The 20,646-nt window shown below is 38.6% G+C and overlaps 1 protein-coding gene across 17 annotated transcripts in view; it reads left to right on the top strand.

Annotated features, from left to right (window-relative positions):
• The window catches only part of EYA4 (EYA transcriptional coactivator and phosphatase 4), a 159,812-nt gene that overhangs the window by 73,122 nt on the left and 66,044 nt on the right, over nt 1–20,646 (top strand). For all 17 annotated transcript variants that reach the window (XM_069787293.1, XM_069787284.1, XM_069787282.1 and 14 more), the window contains one exon: nt 9,259–9,308. In XM_069787293.1, the coding sequence (XP_069643394.1) occupies nt 9,259–9,308 (50 nt within the window). The remainder of the gene's footprint in view (nt 1–9,258; nt 9,309–20,646) is intronic.

Raw genomic sequence — 20,646 nt, 5'->3', positions numbered from 1 at the left:
ACAAGATGGTTTCCACATGAAAAGAAAACAGCATGTTTTATTATTCTTTATGGCACAGTACTATATGCCTTTAACAAAATAGCTTGAAGTATTTGCATGATGTATTTGCAACATGGCCAAGTTAACACAGCCATAGGAACATTAACTTTTGAACTTCCTGACTTTCATTGCTTTAAATTTCAGCTTCAAAGTTTACTTTTTTTTCTTTGCGTTTGTTGGCCCTGGTTAGTTTTGAAAAGCAGGAGGAAAGAAAGTAAGTTCAGGTTTTCTGAGGGGGCACTGAATTTTATGCATATAATGGGAGATGACTTGCTATTCCTTTGAATATTAAGTGATAACTCCAAAGCAGTTTTGATACACCTAGTTTGCTTATGATATTTCTGTGGAGCTGGGGAATCACAAGATTAAATCTAGAAAGCATTGCACAGTGTGGCTCTTTTCCTGCATCTCAGTATGCTTTTCTCCTGAAAAGAGATCAATGATATCTGGGAATGCTGAGATTTGAAAAGCAAACATTTAAACTAATAAAAATGGTGTGATCGCACAATCTGGGGGAGATCATGGGACCATAACTGGGGTAAAAACAGGAAACACTTTTTCCATGTGTAGATTAAGAACAGTATCTTTTAGCCGATTTCCAGTTTGGAGATACTGGGGAGGCACCAAGGTTATACTTGAAGATTCAGCTGCACTGAGACATGCTGCTGATTTGAAAAGGCAAAAAAAGGCCACAGGCTTGTCTTCAGTGTTTTTCAAAAAAAGGAGAGAGAGAAGGAGGGAAGGAGGGAGAAAGAGAGAAGGAATGTGAGAGAGAAAAAAGAGAATGAGAGTTTTCCAGTGCTAGTGCTTTAGTATTTCTTCCTCAATCTGACATGACAATAAATGAGCTCTAGGCTGGTGGAGCTTCCCTGCCTTTGCAACTGCTGAATGGGGAGCTAGCTCCTTTTCCCTTTCTTTCTTTCTTTCTTTCTTTCTTTCTTTCTTTCATGCTGTCTGGGAAAGGAGCCAGCCTGATGGTCCATCCTCCCAGCAGGGCTGGGGAAAGTGTTCTGTGAGCTCTGAGCTATTAGGTAACCCAGGCTGAGACAAAAAGTGCTATTGTGGTGTGGCATTTGCCCTGCCTGCCCCACCAGTTAAAGGCAGGCATATTTCCTTCTTTCATCTTACACAAACAAACAAAAAGAAAAAAAGAATGCCCTTTTTTTCCCACAGTGCATGTATAAATGCATTTCAAAATGTAGAAGATAGTACTTCACAGGTTCCGATCATTTAAATTATGACTTGACTGTCACACCCTCGGATATTTTTTAAAGCGCACTTGTGCCAAAGGCAATTTAAAATGTGTTTTAAAAATGTTTGCAGGTATAAAAGACTTGAAAGAAGCTTAGAGCTCTGAACTGAGTGAACCCATTAATTAGGCTGCAAAAACAAACACATAGGAAATCCTTCCACTAGCAAGAAAGTACCAAGGAAGGAAAGTTTTCACCCCAAAGATAGCATACGAATGAGAAAATTGAGGAGTTAAAGTTGTCTCAGATTTTATCAATTTATGTCATAAATACACCTTAATGACACCTCCTTCTGTAAAACTTTTCAACAGAAACACAGTTTTATATTGGATAAAGCTTTCTGATTTAAGTAGCACAAAGTCTTGTGTCAATGATAAGACTGTGCAGCATTCCTGGAGGAAGCAAGCATTATGGTCGCCTTGTAAGTACGAAAAAGGCATTTACCTGGATTGATTAAATCCGTATTTACTTTACTGTCTATGTACTGTGCACACCAGCAAGGGCTCTAGTGTGTTGCTGCTCATCGTGCCAGCCTGGTGAAACAAGATCTGGGGGAAAGGCAGCACTGCTCTGCAGCCTCTTTGCCTGTCTGTAGGCTGGTTGCTGTCACAGTTTCATCCACACTGTTCTCTGCAGAGGTTTATACAGAAAACCTAAAACATTGTGGGAGTGATGAAGAGTGTCATCTCAAAAAGTGGAAGCATTTAGCAGATTAGGGTATGCTTTGTAAACGATAGCTCCTTCTTAAAATGATTAGAGTCACTGACTGGTTCAAAGAAGCTGGGGCTCTAAATCATGAAACTAGCAGGAGCCATCTCTCTTCATTGCTGTAGTGAGTGTTGCAGACAAAGAGGATTTCGTGGAGGATGCAATGAGACACACGGGCTGTGGGGACAGTGGGCACTCCCACACACTCTGGCAGCACCGCTCCATTTCCCCAGTGTTTTCCCCACTACCTGTCCTCTTCAGCAGTCAGTGGAGAGTAGCAGCCGTTATTCACCACTCAGCTATTCATATTCTTGGCAAAATTCCTCTCCGTCTGAAATAGATGACTACTCTAGGTCAGGTGAAATTCATCTGTATCTTTCTGATAGATGTAAAGGAAGCCTGGGGTGACAAGCCTAGATAGATCTAGGTGCCTAAACTGCAGGTATTTGATGCTAGATGTTTCCCCTCTGGATTGTTTTTCACTGCAAGTTAGATGGACACCATGTAAGTGTTGCAGACTAGAGCTACTACTGTATTAGTCTGGGGAGAGGTGGGGGAGGCAGGAGGGTAGCAATGATACATTTCATCATGAACATGTCTATCTTAGGAATGGTTTACATGGAAAACAGAAGCAATGGTGGAACAGCAATGGCTTCCCCTGTTCCCATCCCTTCCTCTCACCTCTGCACTGTGCTACATGTTTGAAGCCCAGCCCCAGTATCCTCAATGTTCTTACTCCCCCCATTCCTAGAGGCATGGAAACCTATCTGATGTCTTTAAATATGAAGTCTCATCAGCTGCGCTACATAAAATACAAAGGTCAGCTTCAGCAGTCTGCTTCTGTACTCAAAACTTTTAAATAATTTTCACTTCACTTTCGTTAAAAAATAAAAAGTTCAGCATATTCAAAACTGGATCTGTTTTGATTGGAGTTGTCAATTTTAGTTGACAGCATAACAATTTCATTACTAAGAAAATGGAGGAGACTATTGAATAGCTGAACCTAGTTTAGGTGATGAGCAGAAAACTTGTTTTCACTGAGGACGATCTCATATAGACTTTAGTTTAAAAAAAAAAAGAGTGAATTTGAAATTAGGTTGATTCATATCGCATGTTTTTCCTCATCCTTCCATTGCAATTAGAACTCATATTTTCAGACCTGCTGAGATATGATAAATCTACTTCAGGATGTGATTCAGTTAAAATACAGATATGTACAGTCTCTGCACTGTGGAAAATCACGGAAAAAAATCAATTTTCTATTGCTTCAAGGTCTTTCACTCAAGAGTAGCATCAGTGTTTGGGTTTTTAACTAAGTCAGAAACCTACTTAAAACTTGATGGTGAGTGAATATATAGTATTACATTTTCATATACATTTTAATTTCATTTCATATTATTTTCATACAAACTGTTTATACATATTTTTATTATATACTTTTATTATTATTATTAAGTTTAAGTAACTGAAACCCTTATGAGGCCTATTAAAGTGTAGCATAACAGTGATTTACTGTGAAAAATTCAGTTCAGAATTTGGGGTTATTCAGAATTCTTTTCCGATCTTTCTCTAGGTGTCTTCAGCATTTCTGTTTATTTTTGCAGAAGCTTCACTGAGATTTTGTCATCATAGGACATACATAGCTATAGTATTATTTGAGTTTAGCCACCGAAAAAGTGCTTCATTCTCAATAATATTTGCATATTTTTTTAAAATCAGTTTGAAAGCATATTTATTTTCAGAACGGCTACAATTTGTTACTAAATCCCGGCATTGTATCTTTAAGCTAGCCCTTGCCCTGTTTTTGTAGGTCAAGATAATGTCATTATTTGTTTTATGGTAGCAATGAAGGGTGTCATGGTAGCAAAGGAAATCTTTGTTATGGTAGGCATTGTACAGACAGTCTCTGTGCTAAGGATTTTGTTGTCAAGATGGTTATAAACCTATATGTAAACAGTGTCAAAGTCAGCATCTAAAAAAATCTTTAAAGGAGAAGCTACTTTTCTTTACTATTCATTCTCATAGCAGTGTCACAGACATATTCTTCTCCTATATTTCCATCAAACTGTTCCCCTGAATGTCCCATCCTCTCTTGGGGCTCTTTCACAGACATGGTCCCTTCCCTGGAGAGTGAGTAGAAGCTGGTGAGCTTTCACTGGGGTCATTTGTTGTAGGGAGGCATCCGGGCAGTAGAAGTGCGCTTGCTCTGCCCACACTCCAGAGCAATCAGAAGTGGCATTAGCACAGGCTGAGCAAGCACGCAGGTGTGCTTTGAGATGTCTTTGGGTCTGCAAAAAGTACTTTTCCCTCTTCATTCTCATCTCCTTGATGTTGGAGCTTCCGTAGCTCCACCATGCAGAGCTGCTTCCTCCAGACCCAAAGCATTGCAAGCTCTACTCAGCCCTGTTGCATGCCTACCGATTTGGGAGGGATGCTCAAGGCCATATTTGATGCAGTACATGAGGCAGCTCAGCATATTCATTGCCAGAATAATTTACTGCTGATGTTGCAAGATTTTTCAGCTGTGCTTATTGTAAGTGTTAGAAGGGATTTCTCACCTGTGGTGCATTATGAGTTTAATACCATGAGTGTGTGTGAAAACACCTCGTAGAGTAGGACCAGTTCATGGTTTAACATCTAGTGTAATGACGTCCAACAGGATCATGTTAAAAGGATGTTAATGTTGCAAAGGAAAACATCAGAAGCAAGGAAATGCCAGAATTAATATGGCCTGTGGAAATCCAGTCTCTTATGCATTATGGTGCAGATCTTATTACATGACATACTAGGATTTCCAGGGGATGTCTCCTTTTTTCAGTGAATGTGTAGTTAGATTTTTCTTTTTGTGTTGCTCAGTCTATAGTTGTTGAACATGAAGCATCCGAAGTCCATACTTAATATAAAATCATTTGTCATGTAATATTTCTCATATACCTTAATCAAAGTTCTTCAGTGCTTAATAAATGCATCTCTCTTTCACAGTGCTCTCATAGTATCAGACATTTATAACAGTGTTCATATTTGAAATCTGATGAACCAAGGCAGAGATGAAGGCAGAAATTGTATGAAATGTTGACTATTTTTTTCCCCAATTTGAGTCAAATTAGACCTTCATTTTTCTGGATAAACATAACTTTTACACACCACTTTGCAAGTTCAAAGTATAGTTTCCCAGCTTGGATCATTAATTAGCTCTGCAGTGCAGCTGGTGTAGCAGAACTAGCCTGTTACTCTGGGCAAACTGGTCACTAAAGACTTTACTGGTGAGTTTCACAGATATCCGATGAATGCTCAGGCTTATGTTTGTGGTGGTAGTCCCAAATCGAATTAGAGGAGAGGAGGGCAAACTGTGCTGTGCTGTGCTATCCCAGCCAGCCTCAGTACTCTTCCACGGGGACAGTTTTGCTAATGTCAGTCCCTTTCCTGATGTCACAGGGGCTCCTGGCGCTCAGGAGAAGTAATCCTAAATCCTACTTGGCGCCAGCAGCTTTGAGATGGAGAGTATTCGATGCGGATAGGGTCTTCAGAAACTCAGGAGCCAGATTACAACAGGAGTCCACTAACGGTGTGAAAACTGGGCTTTTAGAAGCTTATAAACTGAAAGAAATTTGGGCACCATTTCAGAGAGATGATGATTCCTGGGTACCGGTACACCTTGCATTCCTCCCACTTCCAGTTTTGGGATTCTGCTTCCAAACTTGCAGGCGCTAAAGCCACTCAGCAATGTAGTGACTTTTAATATATGAACACAACAGCATGTTTTCTCAAAAATTTGGATTTAAGGATTTTCAGCTGAAATATTGCAAACGTTTTGCGGTAGGCAGCCAGGGTAGGAGATTTCAGTGCAGTTTCGACAAAATTCAAACCCAACTGGAACTGGTATCTTACCACTCTTGTGAATGATTCTCAACATGCATATAACTAAAATGGTGAGAAAACCTGTGTAAACATAGGGGGAAAAAAAGGAAAACAGAGCAAGAGTAAAGAAAAAGGTTCTTTTTATAGCATGAGAATGTAAATAAATGTGGTGTCAGTGAAAGTTAATTATTTTGAAAACAGTCAGCAAGGCAGATTAGGAGGGAAAACAGTGCAGCTGAAGACAAAGGAAATAATATTTAGTCTTTGATGGAAAGTTTTCACAGTGATTTTCTGTTCGCCTTCAAGGGTGGCATAATTTTATGAATAACAAAATGTGTTTTGCTACTTGAGTAGCCTTAAAGAAAAATGGTGTTCATTCCATATGGCCACTTGAAAGAAAATCACATGCCTATTCCTCCTTTAAGAAATAACATTTTTATTTATTAAAGCTTTTCTCTCAAAGAGGGACCCTAAAGATACATAATGAAGTTTACATTTAGTCTCAGAGGAAAAGATAAGTTTATATGGTGTGCTTATGCTGCACATTTCCTCAGAGAATGATCATAGATGAACTCCAATATATATATATATATATATATATACACACCAAGCTGAAAACCTGAAAGTTTCTTATTTTAAAAAATATTTTGTTTTCATTGCACTATTCTTGAATACAAAATGCTAACTTTTTTCCTCCAAGTTCGTTGCGTCTCACAGGAGGTGAGTCTTATTGATATAACTTGTCTGTGGCTTTTCTGCTACTCCCTTTCAAGGTATACCAAAATTTGTCAGGTTTTTTCTGTTCACCATAAAGGTAAAGCATAGTCTTTCAGCCATTTCAATTACTTTGTATTGTTGGTCAAAGCAAGATTCAGTAGTAGTGTGAGCAGGGGTAGGACAACTCCTCTGTGAGTACACAGCTATTGCTTAACTGGGGGAAGAAGCACTTCTCATCCCTGCCCAGGAAAACCAGGGCTCTTAATATACTGTGTATGTTAAAAGTGCTCAGATAGCGTTAGTGTACGTTTGAATTATCTTTGGGCTGCTGTGGTAATTGCCCACCACAGGACCTGCCATCACTTTGCAAAATCAGGGTGTTGTGCTGTGCTGGGTGACTGTCAGACTCTTCAGCAACTGGTTAAAGTCAGTGGTTGAACTTTCCTGACCTGGGGAGTGAGATCTGAGCCCCAGTGGAAATGTGACAGACAGTGCTACTGGTGGCAACCACACGAACAGCAAAGGAATTGGAAAGCATAGTGTATAAATGACAGTAAATTTAACAGCAAGGAGATAGCAAAAATAGCCTGGAAGTGAGTATAGGCTAAAAAGACAAAGAAAAAGGAGGTTTACTAAGATTTAAATAAATTAGATGCGTTTATATTTTTAATTAATTTTCATTACATTATATTATTCTTTATTTTTTATATTTCATAATTATATTTTATAATTTTAAGTATGTAGTATTTTTAATTATTTTTAATTAATTTTTAAAATGTAAAATGAAAAGATTCTTTTTCTGGCCAAGTCCTTCTGTAACTCAGTTGAGACAATCTGCTTCTGAAAGTACAAGTTCTTCTCGAGGAAGAGCTGTTTCAATATCAGTGTCTTTGAATGATTCTGAGTTTATTTTTTGAACAGTTGACTGTGGTCTTGACACTCAGTACAGTAATTTGAATGACTGTTTCTCTTGTTTGTGTATTAATGCACATCGTGAGCATTTTCTTGGGACTTCATCACATGCTTCTATCTATCTGAAGTATTTTACTGTATTTCAGATATAATGTTACTTTAATAACAATGTAGTGAACATTATAGCAATGATGTTTGCATCTGAACGTTTATGCCTGTGAGTTTTGGGTTTACATGAGCCTTCACTCTCTCTCATGCTGAGCTGCTGCACCATCCCACGTCTCTGTGATACACTGTGACTACCAAGTCCCTGGAGTAGCACAGTAGGAACAGCAAAGAAAGAATCCAAGAGGAGGAAAATTAGTGGTGATGAAACTGAATAACCAGATAGGTTGAAAAAAGTTTTGCAGTAAAATAAAGCAAAACATAATATTTAGAAGATCAGTTGTGTTTGCTACTTTTTTAGTGTTTCGGATGACATCTGTGACAATAAAGACAGTTTAAAGTTATTGTCATGGGGAAATTTTCTTTATTGCTACTGAAATCGGATTTCTATGAATAACCCATGTATGCAACCGTTTTGTTTTTTCAGTGTCTAGAATGCAAATGAAGAATAAAAATGACCCTCTACAGAACCATGCTTGTACTTAGACATCTCTGAGTGATGCTGCATGGCATTCAGTTAAGGTGTTTAGGGAAAATACTTAGCATTAGCCTAATCCTTTTTCTGCTGGTGTCAGTGAGTATTTTGCCAATGACTTCAATAGAAGCAAGTCACAGTCACTATTTTTTCCCTGAAGAGCTTTTATAGTAGCAAAAAAGTAAAGAAGAATCTCTTGTTGCAAGGTATTCCTGAAAACTGTCATTGAACAATTGCTGGTTGTAGTGGGAATGTTCTTTGTATTGTGTCAGTCACATCAAGTGAGTCTGAGTGACTATGATGTTTCTAGGTGGCTTTAAAAATGGAGTTTTGAAACCTCCCACACAGCCCTGGATTCTGCATTAGCACACAAGTGAGCAAAATGGTTTTTTCTCTGCTGAAAGTACAAGAAATTTAGATTACCAGAAGGTACAATTAAATTTTTGCAGGAAATCCTGAAGATCCCAAGGAGATACCTAATCTGAAAGAGAAGTTTTCTATTTTTATTTGCAAGTGACTGATTTTTTCACCTTTAGTTAGCCTACAGCAATGTATTGCAAAGATTAAATTGGAAGTTGAAATACCATTTATGTAATTACATATTGCAAATATGAGTGAAAATGGTGTATGTGTTCATTGATGCATTAGGAAAATACAGTTAACATACAGTTAGCAGATTCACAAAATGAAAATTAATGTCTGAATTATTTAGCTAACGCTGCGCTTTGCCCCAGAATCTGGTGTTTATTATTGTGAGCTTTAGCAGGAAACAGAAGCAGCATCAATTGGGAAAACATTTCTTTACCGCGCTGAGAACAGTATGGCTTTCTCGTTTCCAAGTGGGGAACCTGGTTCTTTGGTTTCTTTGTTCCTAGTTAGACTACTCCCAAGGTATTTTAGCTGAACATTTTACATACTAATGGAGCCTGGGGAAGTGCAGTTGGCAGCTGTTCGTGGGATAATAATGAAACACACTGTTTAGTACTGCATACTGCTGCTGTAAAATGCGGGAAGTATTTTATAGAGATCATGTTGAGCAGAGCTGGATCCACTTTAAGCACTGTAAGTGCATGAACCGTGAGCGAAGAAGTTGTGTTTCAAGTGAGGGTAACTGTCACTCATTTGCTTTTGCAGGTAAAGAAACCGTGTCCAGAGTCAGATGGTTCAGAGCCGCAGAATCCCAGGTACGGTACCAGAGGACAAACACCGACTGACTGCAGCGCGGTGGCGGGGCGCAAGTCGGAGCTGTGCTGCGGACACGTAGCATCAGAGCATGAGAGACGATGTTTTGCAAAGAATGAATGGTTGGATCGGTTTTAATGGTTTTCACTCTGGAAAGGTTTTTTTCCTTTTCCCAGTTAAAGATGCAGGCTAGCATCTAGGTTGTTGAGTTTAGATGGTGCCATAACACTGAATTGTCATCCTCAATTTAAAAAACCAAACTATTAAATAGCATAGGGAAATCTCTGTAATCAAATCTCACTTTCTTCATTTATCCCTTTTCTGCATACCTGAGTCTTGAAGTTTATTGATAATACAGTTTATCTTCAGTGTGGGCAATTCAGTCTTTACTTGGGAAAAATTCACCTTTATCAAAACTTCTCTGTTTTCACCTATGAAAAACATACCACTGTGTTCATAAGTTGGGAAGAGGCCATACATTCTTTAAAAAGAAACTTTTCAAACACAGTCTTTTCTAATTTCATGTACATAGGAAAAACGAAATGGATTTAACTTCCATGTTTTGCACACATATATATGTGTATGGATAATTTTGAGCAGGTGAAGTTGTAATTGTTTTAGATGTGCCATTAAGAGTACATCTTCCTGTTGATTAGTAAACTGTTGAGCTACAGTGGATGATTTCCTTCAGGTTTTGGTGGTTTGCAGTGCTTTTTGTCTATCTTTGCCTTGCTTCTGTTTAGAAGACCTATTTCAGTTTCACAAAAACTCAGAAGCTTTAATTGTGAGGGAACAGCCACAAAACAGACCTGACAACACACTAACATTGTGACTAAAACTCAGAAAAGCAAAGTAATTCAAGGTTTCCCCCCAATCCCACCCTTAACTATGTCTTTGTGCCACTGTTGCAGCAGGATCCTCTTGGGGTCACCTGCAATATCCAAGGCCAATATAATATCTGTGGCTTGAGCTGTGCTGTGCACCATCTGAATTTCTTTGATTAGCTCATGTCAGTTGTTAATACATCCTTTCATTTACTTTGGTAAGAGCTGAATGCATGTAAGGGAATACAAAATTCAATGTCCAAATATGCTTCCAGTGAAGTCCATAGCAGTTTTGCCCTGGACTTCAGTGGAGGCATGTTTTGCCCTTCAGTCCTCGTTTAATAACTTCTAAATGAAAAATGTATTTGCTGTGCTGCTGCTTTGGATTAAAATTTATTATAAAGGTCAGACTCTTCCCAAGTACTTTGACGGCATGGAGAATCCCAACTTGGCAAAACACTTGTGCATGTGCATAGTTTTAAGTGACTTGCTTGTCCAAATGAGACTGTTATATCTCAAGTCTTTAAAAATTATGGAGAAGTCCATAGTCTGATGTCATTTCATCAGTGTGATATTGCAACAAACCTGCGGACACAGAATACAATGTACTGTCATTACCTCTGCACATCAGGAAATTTCTTATGAGCTGTAGTTCAATTCTTCTTACCAAGTCTGAGGAATAGGATACTTTTTTCCTCCCAAGTGCAAAAGGGAACCCATGTTACAAACAGTCAATCTGGAGGCTAAACCTGGTAGTTTCTTTTTTTTAAGGTGCATTTTCAAACAAAAATGCTTTTCATTTTGAGCTCTGCGGCCTCAGTTTGAGGATATAGCAGATATAGTTGGAATTAATGTTCCTGGCCTGAGCGTGTGCAGTGCTGTGTATACAGCCTGAAGCGGGATTTTTTGGTCGAATCTGTATTCGTGATGCGACTTTGGTCTTGCAGGGGAATCTCTGACAGACTGTGGACTGGAGCTGTGCTAGAGGGCACCGCACGGCACAGAAAACTTTAAAGCCTGGAGCAAGGTAATTCTTCTCCAAACAAGGCTTAAGTGAAAACATTGCACGTAAAATGAAACATCAGCATAAAAATGAATGCTGGAGTCACATAGCCTTACAGAATAGCTCCTGGCTTGGGACCTAAGGCCAATATCATTCATTTATTTAGCTAGCTTTATAGTCTGTTGGTTTTGGATTTGAAACTATTACAATAAATGCAGATGGAAAGTGTTTTTACAGTAGGGAAGTAATTAAATTGGGTGTGGGAACTTTGTCAGGAGAATTCTTGGAGTGACATGTGTGTATCAGCAGATTCTTTGTCTTGCTTGGCTGTGGTTTGTCTTTTACAAAGAACATTCAAACCGTAGATGCGACTAGTAAATTTTTTTTTAAGGGAATTTACTAACCCATGGAGCACCTAAAAAAACGCTTTCCAGAAGTATCCACTATACATGCAGTAATAATCAACCTTGCCAGCGTTTATTTATAGAAAATGGTTGTTATCTCAACAGTCAGGTAAACTGCACAGATGGAGAGGGAACTGTAGTTAAGAGTTGAAGTCATGGTGGATAGGTGAGTTGTAAACACAAAAGGAAACATGCATGACTCTTCAGTATCTCTGTCACAAATTTTGATTCACAAACAACTTTGTCTTACAAATTCCGTCAAAGTTTCTTGGGAGTTATTTTGCCAGATACCTATGAATTGGTTGTGAATACTTCCTTTTATCCCCAAATGTTTAGATATTATACCTGAATGGTGGTATTATACCTAATCATGGTGGTATTGTGGCTGTATCAACATTACAGCATTCTTTCTTCACAATTTTGTAATAAAAATCAAATTCACCCTGCAAGTCTGGATAGCCATCCTGTCATGCAAAATGCTTACCGCTTTCTGGAGCTGTTGGTGTGTGAGGCAGAGGCAGTAAATGGTTGGGACTTGCCAACTGTCGCACTGTAGGTCTGGTTGAGACAGGAGTAACATGCATGGGTCACAACTCCAGCACACTGGCCCTGTATCAAATTCACTAGCGAGTTTAGGAAGAGAAGTTCCTGTGTTCAGAGCCTATAAACATACATTGCTCTTAATTTTCTTGTATGATGGGTATACTTTAAAATGGTACCAATCCTGCGTACGCTGAACAGCTCCTCCATTAAATTTAATGTCATACAAGAATCGCTGAAGTCTAGCGCAGTGTATGAAGGTTAACTTGTTTGCAGTTATTAATGAGCTCCCTTTTTACACAGATAAAAAATAAGCCATTTTAATTCTAATAAGGGAGCATTTTGTTGCCTTAAAACTTGTAAGCTACACTTATAGCCTCATACCCCAAGACTTTGCTGTGGAAATGAGTTAAACACTAGAATATGCGTGGTTCTGAAGTCTGGTAAAATGGAAAATACCAAGTCCCAGACTCCCGCTCACACTCGGCTACAGCACGTTCGGTTTGGCTGCGCATCCCAGGGCAGCCTCTTTCTTTGAAACAACAGACTGTCGATGAACACATCTCTGCTACCCCCAAATCCTCTTTCCCTTCCCACCAGGCCTGACAGAGATTCCACTCTGAGACCAAAGTCAGATCAGGAGCTGAGATCTGACAACAAATATTGGGTTTTCTGGGCTGGAAGATGAAATAGGGAGGAGAGAAATGAGGGGAGGAAGAGGAAGTCCCTGCAAATGGAAATTTAGCAGGGTCTTGTGCTGCTTCCTCAAAGTCCACTGATTATAAGAAAAAAAATCATGCTTTTTTACCCTCTGCAGAGGATAGAAGAGTCTGCAGAAGAATGAGGAGATTTTTCTGACAGCTGAGACAGTTTCTTTTTTTCCTGGAAGGGCAAATGAAAATGGCCATATATTTGATATACTTTCCCTCTTTAAACCATGATCTTTATATTGTGAAGATGTTATCTGTGGGGGAAAAAGGGAAGACTTGAGGATTTTGGCAAGTAGCTTTGTAAGCTTGGGATGAAATTTAGCTGACAAATTAACTTGTGAAAATACACAGTAGCATCTAAAAGACGTTACTTGTGTATTCACAGGAGGGCAATGGATCTTTGTATTGACAAGTTAAAGCTAAGCCCTATGCAGTAAGAAGCTTTCCATTCTTGTTGCATAATTTTTACTACAAACCTGTGGATCCAGTATCTCAAGCTATATCCCTTCTTCCTGACTTGTCTTTTCCTTTATATACTTCTTTTTTTTTAGTTTCTAAAAGCAAAAGAAAGGGAAAAGAAGCCACTCTTAAGCAAATCCTCCCTTTTAAAACTTTTAAAACTTTATCAGATGCTGTAAGAAGAGTGTAATCAGAGACATTATAGCTATTGCATTAGTACCAGCTAGGCAAAGTTTGTTCCTATGTTACTGAACTACAAATTCACCGATGATGATCACTGGTAAATATTGAATCATATGCACAGACAACAGTTGCCAGATAAACAGGCTGTCCAAAAAAGCACAGAGGGTTTTTTTTATGTGTTTAAAAAAGGTCTCCAATATTTCAATTTAATATGGGTTTCAGTGAGGCTCTTAGCATAGATTGCAGCTGTTCATCAGATGATTGCTCTTCTGTTCTTCCACACCCACACTGCTTTAAAAGTGCACCACATAGTAAGATTTAAAGATATGAATTCCTGTTTCTGTTTCTTCATCTTAAAAGTCTCTCTTAAAAATTCCAAATGAGAAATAGGCTTTCACATTTTCTCACTGGTCTCATTTTGATACCTACTCATGGTTTTTCATTGGTCAGGATGTCGAGCGCATGTCCATGTCCAGAGACAATTACTGTCATGAATGCATTCGCAAGTAAATAGATGGTATTGAATGTCAGTGAGAGGTACCACAGTTTTCACATTCAGTTCACTCAACTGTTTGTTTCCTCTGCAATTTGGGGGCTCTGTTGTGAATACGGTGTTCACTATACTTAACTGTATCTGAGCTACGCTAAGACTGCATGAGTGCATTACTGAACAGTGTTTCCATGGCCCTCTGTGTATTTAACAAAAATGAAGAGGAAAATGGATCTTCTGCATTGTATTCTGGACAACCAGATCATCAAAAGTGTTTCATACTCAGCATTGGACTGTAAAATACACGTGAGATTTCTCTTTCACTGAGTAATTCCCTCAACAACACCTTCACAGTCTTATCTCAGGATGATGATGATGATGGTTGATTCTTTCAGTCAGGTATTGGCTTTATTTTAATACCATGTTATTGTCCATATTTACTGGATCTAACATGGTAACTAGCTGCTCAACCCAAATCCTAGCTTTACAGGCATCTGACAGATTCTGTGATGAAGCTGTCATGCCTTTCCCATGACTGTTTGCACACAGTTGACCCTCTGCATACCAGTTCCTAGGAGAGTGAGACCAGCAGTACCTTCCCATTCCTTTGCAGTACAAGAGATGAACAACAAATATTTATTGTTACATGGTGAAGAGGAGCTTTACGATTGAGCTGCCAAGCAAGAAAAGCCAGCAACAGCTATGGAAATTATCCTTAAAGTTTCAGCAATTATAATAGAAAAAGTAAATGGTATTGGTTGTGCAGCAAAAATGGGCAAGCTCAAACTGCCAAGCTTTCATATGTATTGCTTAGATTACGCTCCCTCATTTTCTTCTCATCCATGTCTTAAAAGTTTTTTTAGAGGGTAAGGGTTTGTTGTCTGTGAACCATATGTAGCTTATCTTGGCTAGAGGGTAATTTAAATGCTTTTCTGAGTCAGGAGCAGTGTAGCTCCACTGTATCTCCCCCTGAATAATCTCTAGATCATAATGAAGTGATAAATGGGCTTCATTTGAGGAAATGAGATATTGAGAGGACTCTGATTTAGACTCTGAAGGTGAGATTCATCTCACCCTGAAGTAGATGTGTCAGGCAGGCACTTCTGAGATGCCATTTATCTGATCTTCTTTCTATTGACTGTGAAGACAGCTTACTGTATCCCTTTTCTCCTGAGCAACCATGCAGATTCCACTGGCAATCACCTGTTGCACTGCTGATTTATTACAAGAAGACCAGCTAGATACACACTATGAGCAAAGGCAATTGAAAGCATTTATTTTGATTTTACAGATTCTGCTTTTCTGCAGAACTGTTCAATTCCAGAAGGAAATACATGCAAAAATAAGATTATTCTTTAGCCAGGAAAAAACACTTTGTGACTAGCTGTTAGTATTTCTTAGGTTTGGGGCAAACTATAAAGAGGAACAGATACAGCAACACAAATTTGCTATGGAAAGACAGAATAAATAAAGTTGAAATTGAAGGATTGTCACAAGTAATTTGGGGAACTGGAAGAAAAAAATCCAGTCAACAGGAGGGATAGTATGTCTGTCAGAATATAGCATTCATGTCAGTGAGGCCACTATAGTTTTAAACACTTCACCTAAGAGACATGTTTGGCAGGATCAAGTCCAGACTTCTCAGTCAAGACAGTGGCTGGCAAAAAAGTATCACAATTTTCCAATTTTAAAATAACTACGTTGTGGAATAAGATTTCTCATAAAGGCTACATTCTGGTACACACAGGCTTAGCTTGCAGTTGAGAGAATGTTTTATACAAATCTGTTACTTATTAAAGGTTTGGTGCACATATTTAGTCTGCATGCCACTTAGGCGGTTGGAGTCAATCAAAATAACATAGTTAGCGAGATGACTATGCAGATATACATGTAACTGAATGACATACAGCATCCCTGACAATTGCACGACAGTTGCTACAAGGACTATGTTGCCTTGCTATGTATGTTGTATTTTCAGGCATGTAGTTTTCAGGCAGCGCAAGTCTTTCCTATTTTTAGAGCAGTCTGTGTGGTATCTCTCTGCCTGCTGTATGCTGATGTTCTCCTTCGTTAACTTTAGAAATTCAGTCTTCTGATTACCCGAGGACTATTGAAGCTAGTCACTGTCTGCCCGTCGGTTTTTGTTGGCTCTGGATCAAGCCCCCAAAGAGTTCTAAAAATATATACGATATGTTTACAGAAATTACGATAATCTATTTAGAGTGCAAACACATGGTAACTGATGACATCACAGGGAAGGATTTGAATGGTTTATATTAGCAGATCCCTGTGGCTTTAACAATAAAATTAATGTATTTTTTATATTTCAGTCTGTTACAAATTCCTGGCTTTTTGTTAAAATCAGGCATAACATATTTTCTGTTATATTAGTAATAATTTCTCGGTGTGATCCCAAGACAGATCATGTCAATCTTAAGAGTTCCATTAACCTGAATCAGTGGTGGTTCAGAGTTTGCAATAAATGAAAGCAACAAAACCCAAGAAGTTTTGAACACTTGTTGGAGATTTATCTCAACTTATTAAAAAAAATAAAAAATAGGATGAACAAGATTTTAACAGCAGTGTTAGTAAAAGTAATTTGGAGATATTGGAGTTACCCTCAAGTGCAAGTATATAGTCTTTTTGTCTAATGTCACGTACTATGAAATATAAGAGCTTTCTAGTATGGATTTGTGCTACTGGAATGCAAGAACGAACCACCACTAATGATTTAAAACCCATTTTAAAAATAGAAAAAATCTAATACATCTGGAAATGAGATAAAGGTCTCTGAGAGAAACATGCTATTCTAACAGTTCTGAGTTCATTGTTATCTGTTGGTAGGCATATGTCCTATTTATGAGATAGAGTGGATAATACAAAATACTGTGCAAGTGCATGCTGAATATACTAATTTAAATTTAAAGGACTTATTTTATTTACTGTCCTCTTAGAAATGTGCTGTCATTCCTGTTGACATAGGTGTATTTTCAAAATGGTGAAAATCCTATTGAATAATGGCTTGAACCACCTACTCTTAAAATATTTCATGACCGCTTATTTTTTCCTAGGTTTCACTCAATAAATACAAAAATGTATGCATTAAATAGTAGTTGATATTTTATATATTTATTCACTGTATATAGCCTTGTGTCTTAAAAATGTTAAGTAAATGCCCTAAACATTAGGCTGTTATGAAAGCCATTCCACCTGGTACAAGTATTACATATTTCTTGGAGCAGGAATTTGAACCAGGGTATCCTGTAATCAGCACACATAAATCTAGTCCCTTTTGCTGTCCCAGACTGATCTATGTGAAAATTTTCCATTGTCTTGAGTAATTACTAGCTTACCCACTACTATTATATGAACAAAGGTGATGACTGGCAGGATATTGCTGTGTACTCATCTCTGTTTTAAACTCTTATCATTCTTTCTTCCGCATGTCCTTCAGAAGGAAGTTTTCCTATGTGAATGTTTGTGGTTAATTGTAAGGAGGGCTGTAATTACATCATATATTTGTATAATTAACAGTTTTGACATAATTGTGACTTCCAAAGTGCCGTGTGATTTCTGAGCCTGCTCAAGATGCAAGTTATTTAGCAGCCCCCAGCCATAAAACCACCCTCACACATGCTGAATTACTGTTACATATATTCTGCCATCATAGGCGATGGGATGGTGAGTGCCCTTCAACCTAAATGCATGTTAGTGCACTTTATAAGGTCTGGGAAAAGCTTGCAAAAATGAAGCTCTGGAGCTGTGTCAATAATTAGGTATTAATAGCAGTTCAGTACCAACCCCCAATAACTAAAAACAGGAAAGAGACTACTGAGGAACTGGAAAGAGCACAACAAAAATGTCCAAAATTTCATATATAAGAAGCACACTAAAACCAACTTCCTCACAGTAATAACTTTCAACCAGAAATAGCAACCTGTAAGCAAAAATGTACAGACAATTTAACATGAATATTATAATCAAAGATTCTTGAAAGCACATTGAAATAATCAACGTAATCCATTAGTCAGCATTTCAGAACAACTTGTTAGGAGCACAGGTACAGTGCACGATGCCGTTCTTCCACCGGTATCTCCCATCCCCTTTATCATCCCTTTTATACGTGGGTGCTGTTGCACAGCATAACTCGGGCAACTACAGCAGCTATTTTTACACCAGGCTTAAACGATAATATATGTTCCGCTGCCTTTACTACTGGATAAACAGATGGCACAATGTAACATATATGCTGATGGCAGCAGTTAGATGCAATTTGGAGCCCATTTGCAAGGCTATTGTCACTCTCCTCCATCCACTTCCTCTGGCTGGAGCTGCTGTATGGAGGGAGCAGGACCGAAGCCATCCCAGGGCATAGCGTGCCCTTGGTTGTTACTCATCTATTTTGGATGGATCAGATACCAGTGTGGGTGAGTGGGACAGTGTCCTCCCTGCCTGCCTGTGACACAGCTTACCTCTCTCAGATCGTGGTGTGGGCACTGGTAGCCCAACATACAACCTGAGCTATAACCGGTTGCATAGATAGATAGTATTTAAGTTCACTTTTAGGTCTGTTCTTCATGCTGCATTCTAGACCAGGCAGCATTTGTTAGCTCGCTGAGAAGTGCCCTTGGACTGCCAGCAGTTCCAAGATGTCAGTCTGGCAGTCACTGGGCTGGCTGAAATTAATTTCTGTGTAAGGTGAGTATATTGCTGCTCTGCAAAGTGGATGGGCAAGGGCCAAGTGATTGACCTTTAAAAGACAAACATTCGTTATACTTTCCCTCTCTGTTCTTCCTCCCTACACACCCACTCCCATTTTGACTAGTTTATACTGAACCTGTTGATCTGCTAAGTCATGGTACTTTTTGGTACAGCTAGTCTTCCTGAATTTCAGAGAGAGGGAAAAGGAGTGCATGTATTCCTGTATTCATTAATGTAGCAATCAGAATTTAATATTTTTGAACCTTCGGGAATGTCTTGGATAGGGTAGATACTACTTTGGACTAAAAGAAGATAACCTAAGCTTATACCTGCAAGTGTTTTTACTTAGTCCAGTAGCTTCTTAGAGCCTTGCCCTAAAATTGAACTGGATTTTGAGCCATAAAATGACAGTGTTGGTTCTTCAAGTGCAGCACATATAATCACAATGAGAAGGAGCTCTGTTTCTTTCTTTCTTTCTTTCTTTCTTTCTCCCTTGGTCTATTTTTTGCTCTGTCATATCACATTACAGCACTACACAGGAGAACTAATTCAGACTCTGTTCCAGCTTCTTTGACCTCTTGGATACTCCAAATGTATTTTACCATTGGTGAGTCTGAATAGTAAAAGTATTTGGTTCCACCTACTTTGCACTTCAAATCCAGTTGAATAGATTCCTAGAAGAATGCAGACATGAAAACAACTGGCCATTTAGATCCAAATCCCCTATTCTGAGATTGGTACAGGTTACTTTTTAAATGAATCACTTTTTTCCTCAAATATTTTTAAGTGCAAGCTCCTGGCTAGAAATTTCACAACCTATTCAGACACATTTTAAATACCATCAGTCAATCTATGTAGTCAGTAAGCATTTAAATAACACCATGCAGTTAGTATGCTGTGCTAGTATTTAACATGCCAAAAATCACCTCTTTGCCATCCTACGAGATCCTGATCAGTCATTAGAAAAAAAAATGTAGCAAGAATAGAATGAATCAAAAAAATCCACATAAAAAGAGACCACATGCAAATAAACTAATTGCAAGTTTGCTTTCTGTTTTCTAACATCTGCATCTTCCACACATTACACACACGTGTGTTAAAACTGTTTCAATATTTCAGACTTGTTCTCCTCTCTTTATGTTAAGGTAGCGTTATCAGAGAGTGAGTCTGTGCCTCAGCTCTCTCCACGCACAGCTTTGAGCACGAGTCATCGTTGTCCTCCTCTGGGAACAGAAGTCAGAGGATCCAGATGACAAGTAGGGAAAGAGACTCCTCCGTACGCAGCATCTGGCTCTTTGGCAGATTTGTCAAGCACTTCTGCTAATGGGTTTGGATTTGCCCAGGGGTCTTTTATGTGGTTACATTGCAGATGGTCTGTCTGTTCTATCTTCTCCTTTTGAATGCTTTTATTTAAAAAAAAAAAAAAAAAAGCAAAAAACTTTCATCTGATCCTTAGAATTTACACACTCCTTTCCAGCTGATAAGGTTCTTTATGGGTCTCATAAGATGCCTGTGCAGGCTCCTTTCTGTTAGAAATCACAAAGCTTTCCATATATCCAAACGTGTGTCTTGAGTTTCGTTGGCAATTCTGGACTTAGTTCTCCAGTTTAGCTGCCAAGTGATATAATTTACTGTGATCTGAGTCTGTGTTATTGTCAAATTTCTTTGGGAATTACTTTATGTCATTTGTAGAGCAGAGGTAACTTTACCTCCCCTTGAAGCATGAAATATACTTGCCTTCCACTAGCCATCCACCTTTGAAAACCTAAGTTCAAATCTGGATTTGGTTAAATGTGAAAATGAGTATGATGGTCTCAATCTAATTCATAGGGGATTCTTGTCTGCCATTTAAGAGAGGCCCAGGACTGAAGCAGCAAGTCTGTGGGAAGGTATGTTTGGCAGATCTATGGAGAAAGGCATACGCAGTGCCCAAATAAATAAAGCAATTCCATGGATCGACTTTTTAGCAGAATTATTTATTGTGTGGCGTGAGCCCAGAAAAGGGCAGAGAGGGAGAACATCCTGT

The sequence above is a fragment of the Haliaeetus albicilla genome, chromosome 7 (genome assembly GCF_947461875.1).
Source record: "Haliaeetus albicilla chromosome 7, bHalAlb1.1, whole genome shotgun sequence".
Classification (NCBI taxonomy): Eukaryota; Metazoa; Chordata; class Aves; order Accipitriformes; family Accipitridae; genus Haliaeetus; species Haliaeetus albicilla.
The sequence above is the reverse complement of the archived record's forward strand: the minus strand, read 5'-3'. Positions and strand labels throughout refer to the sequence as shown.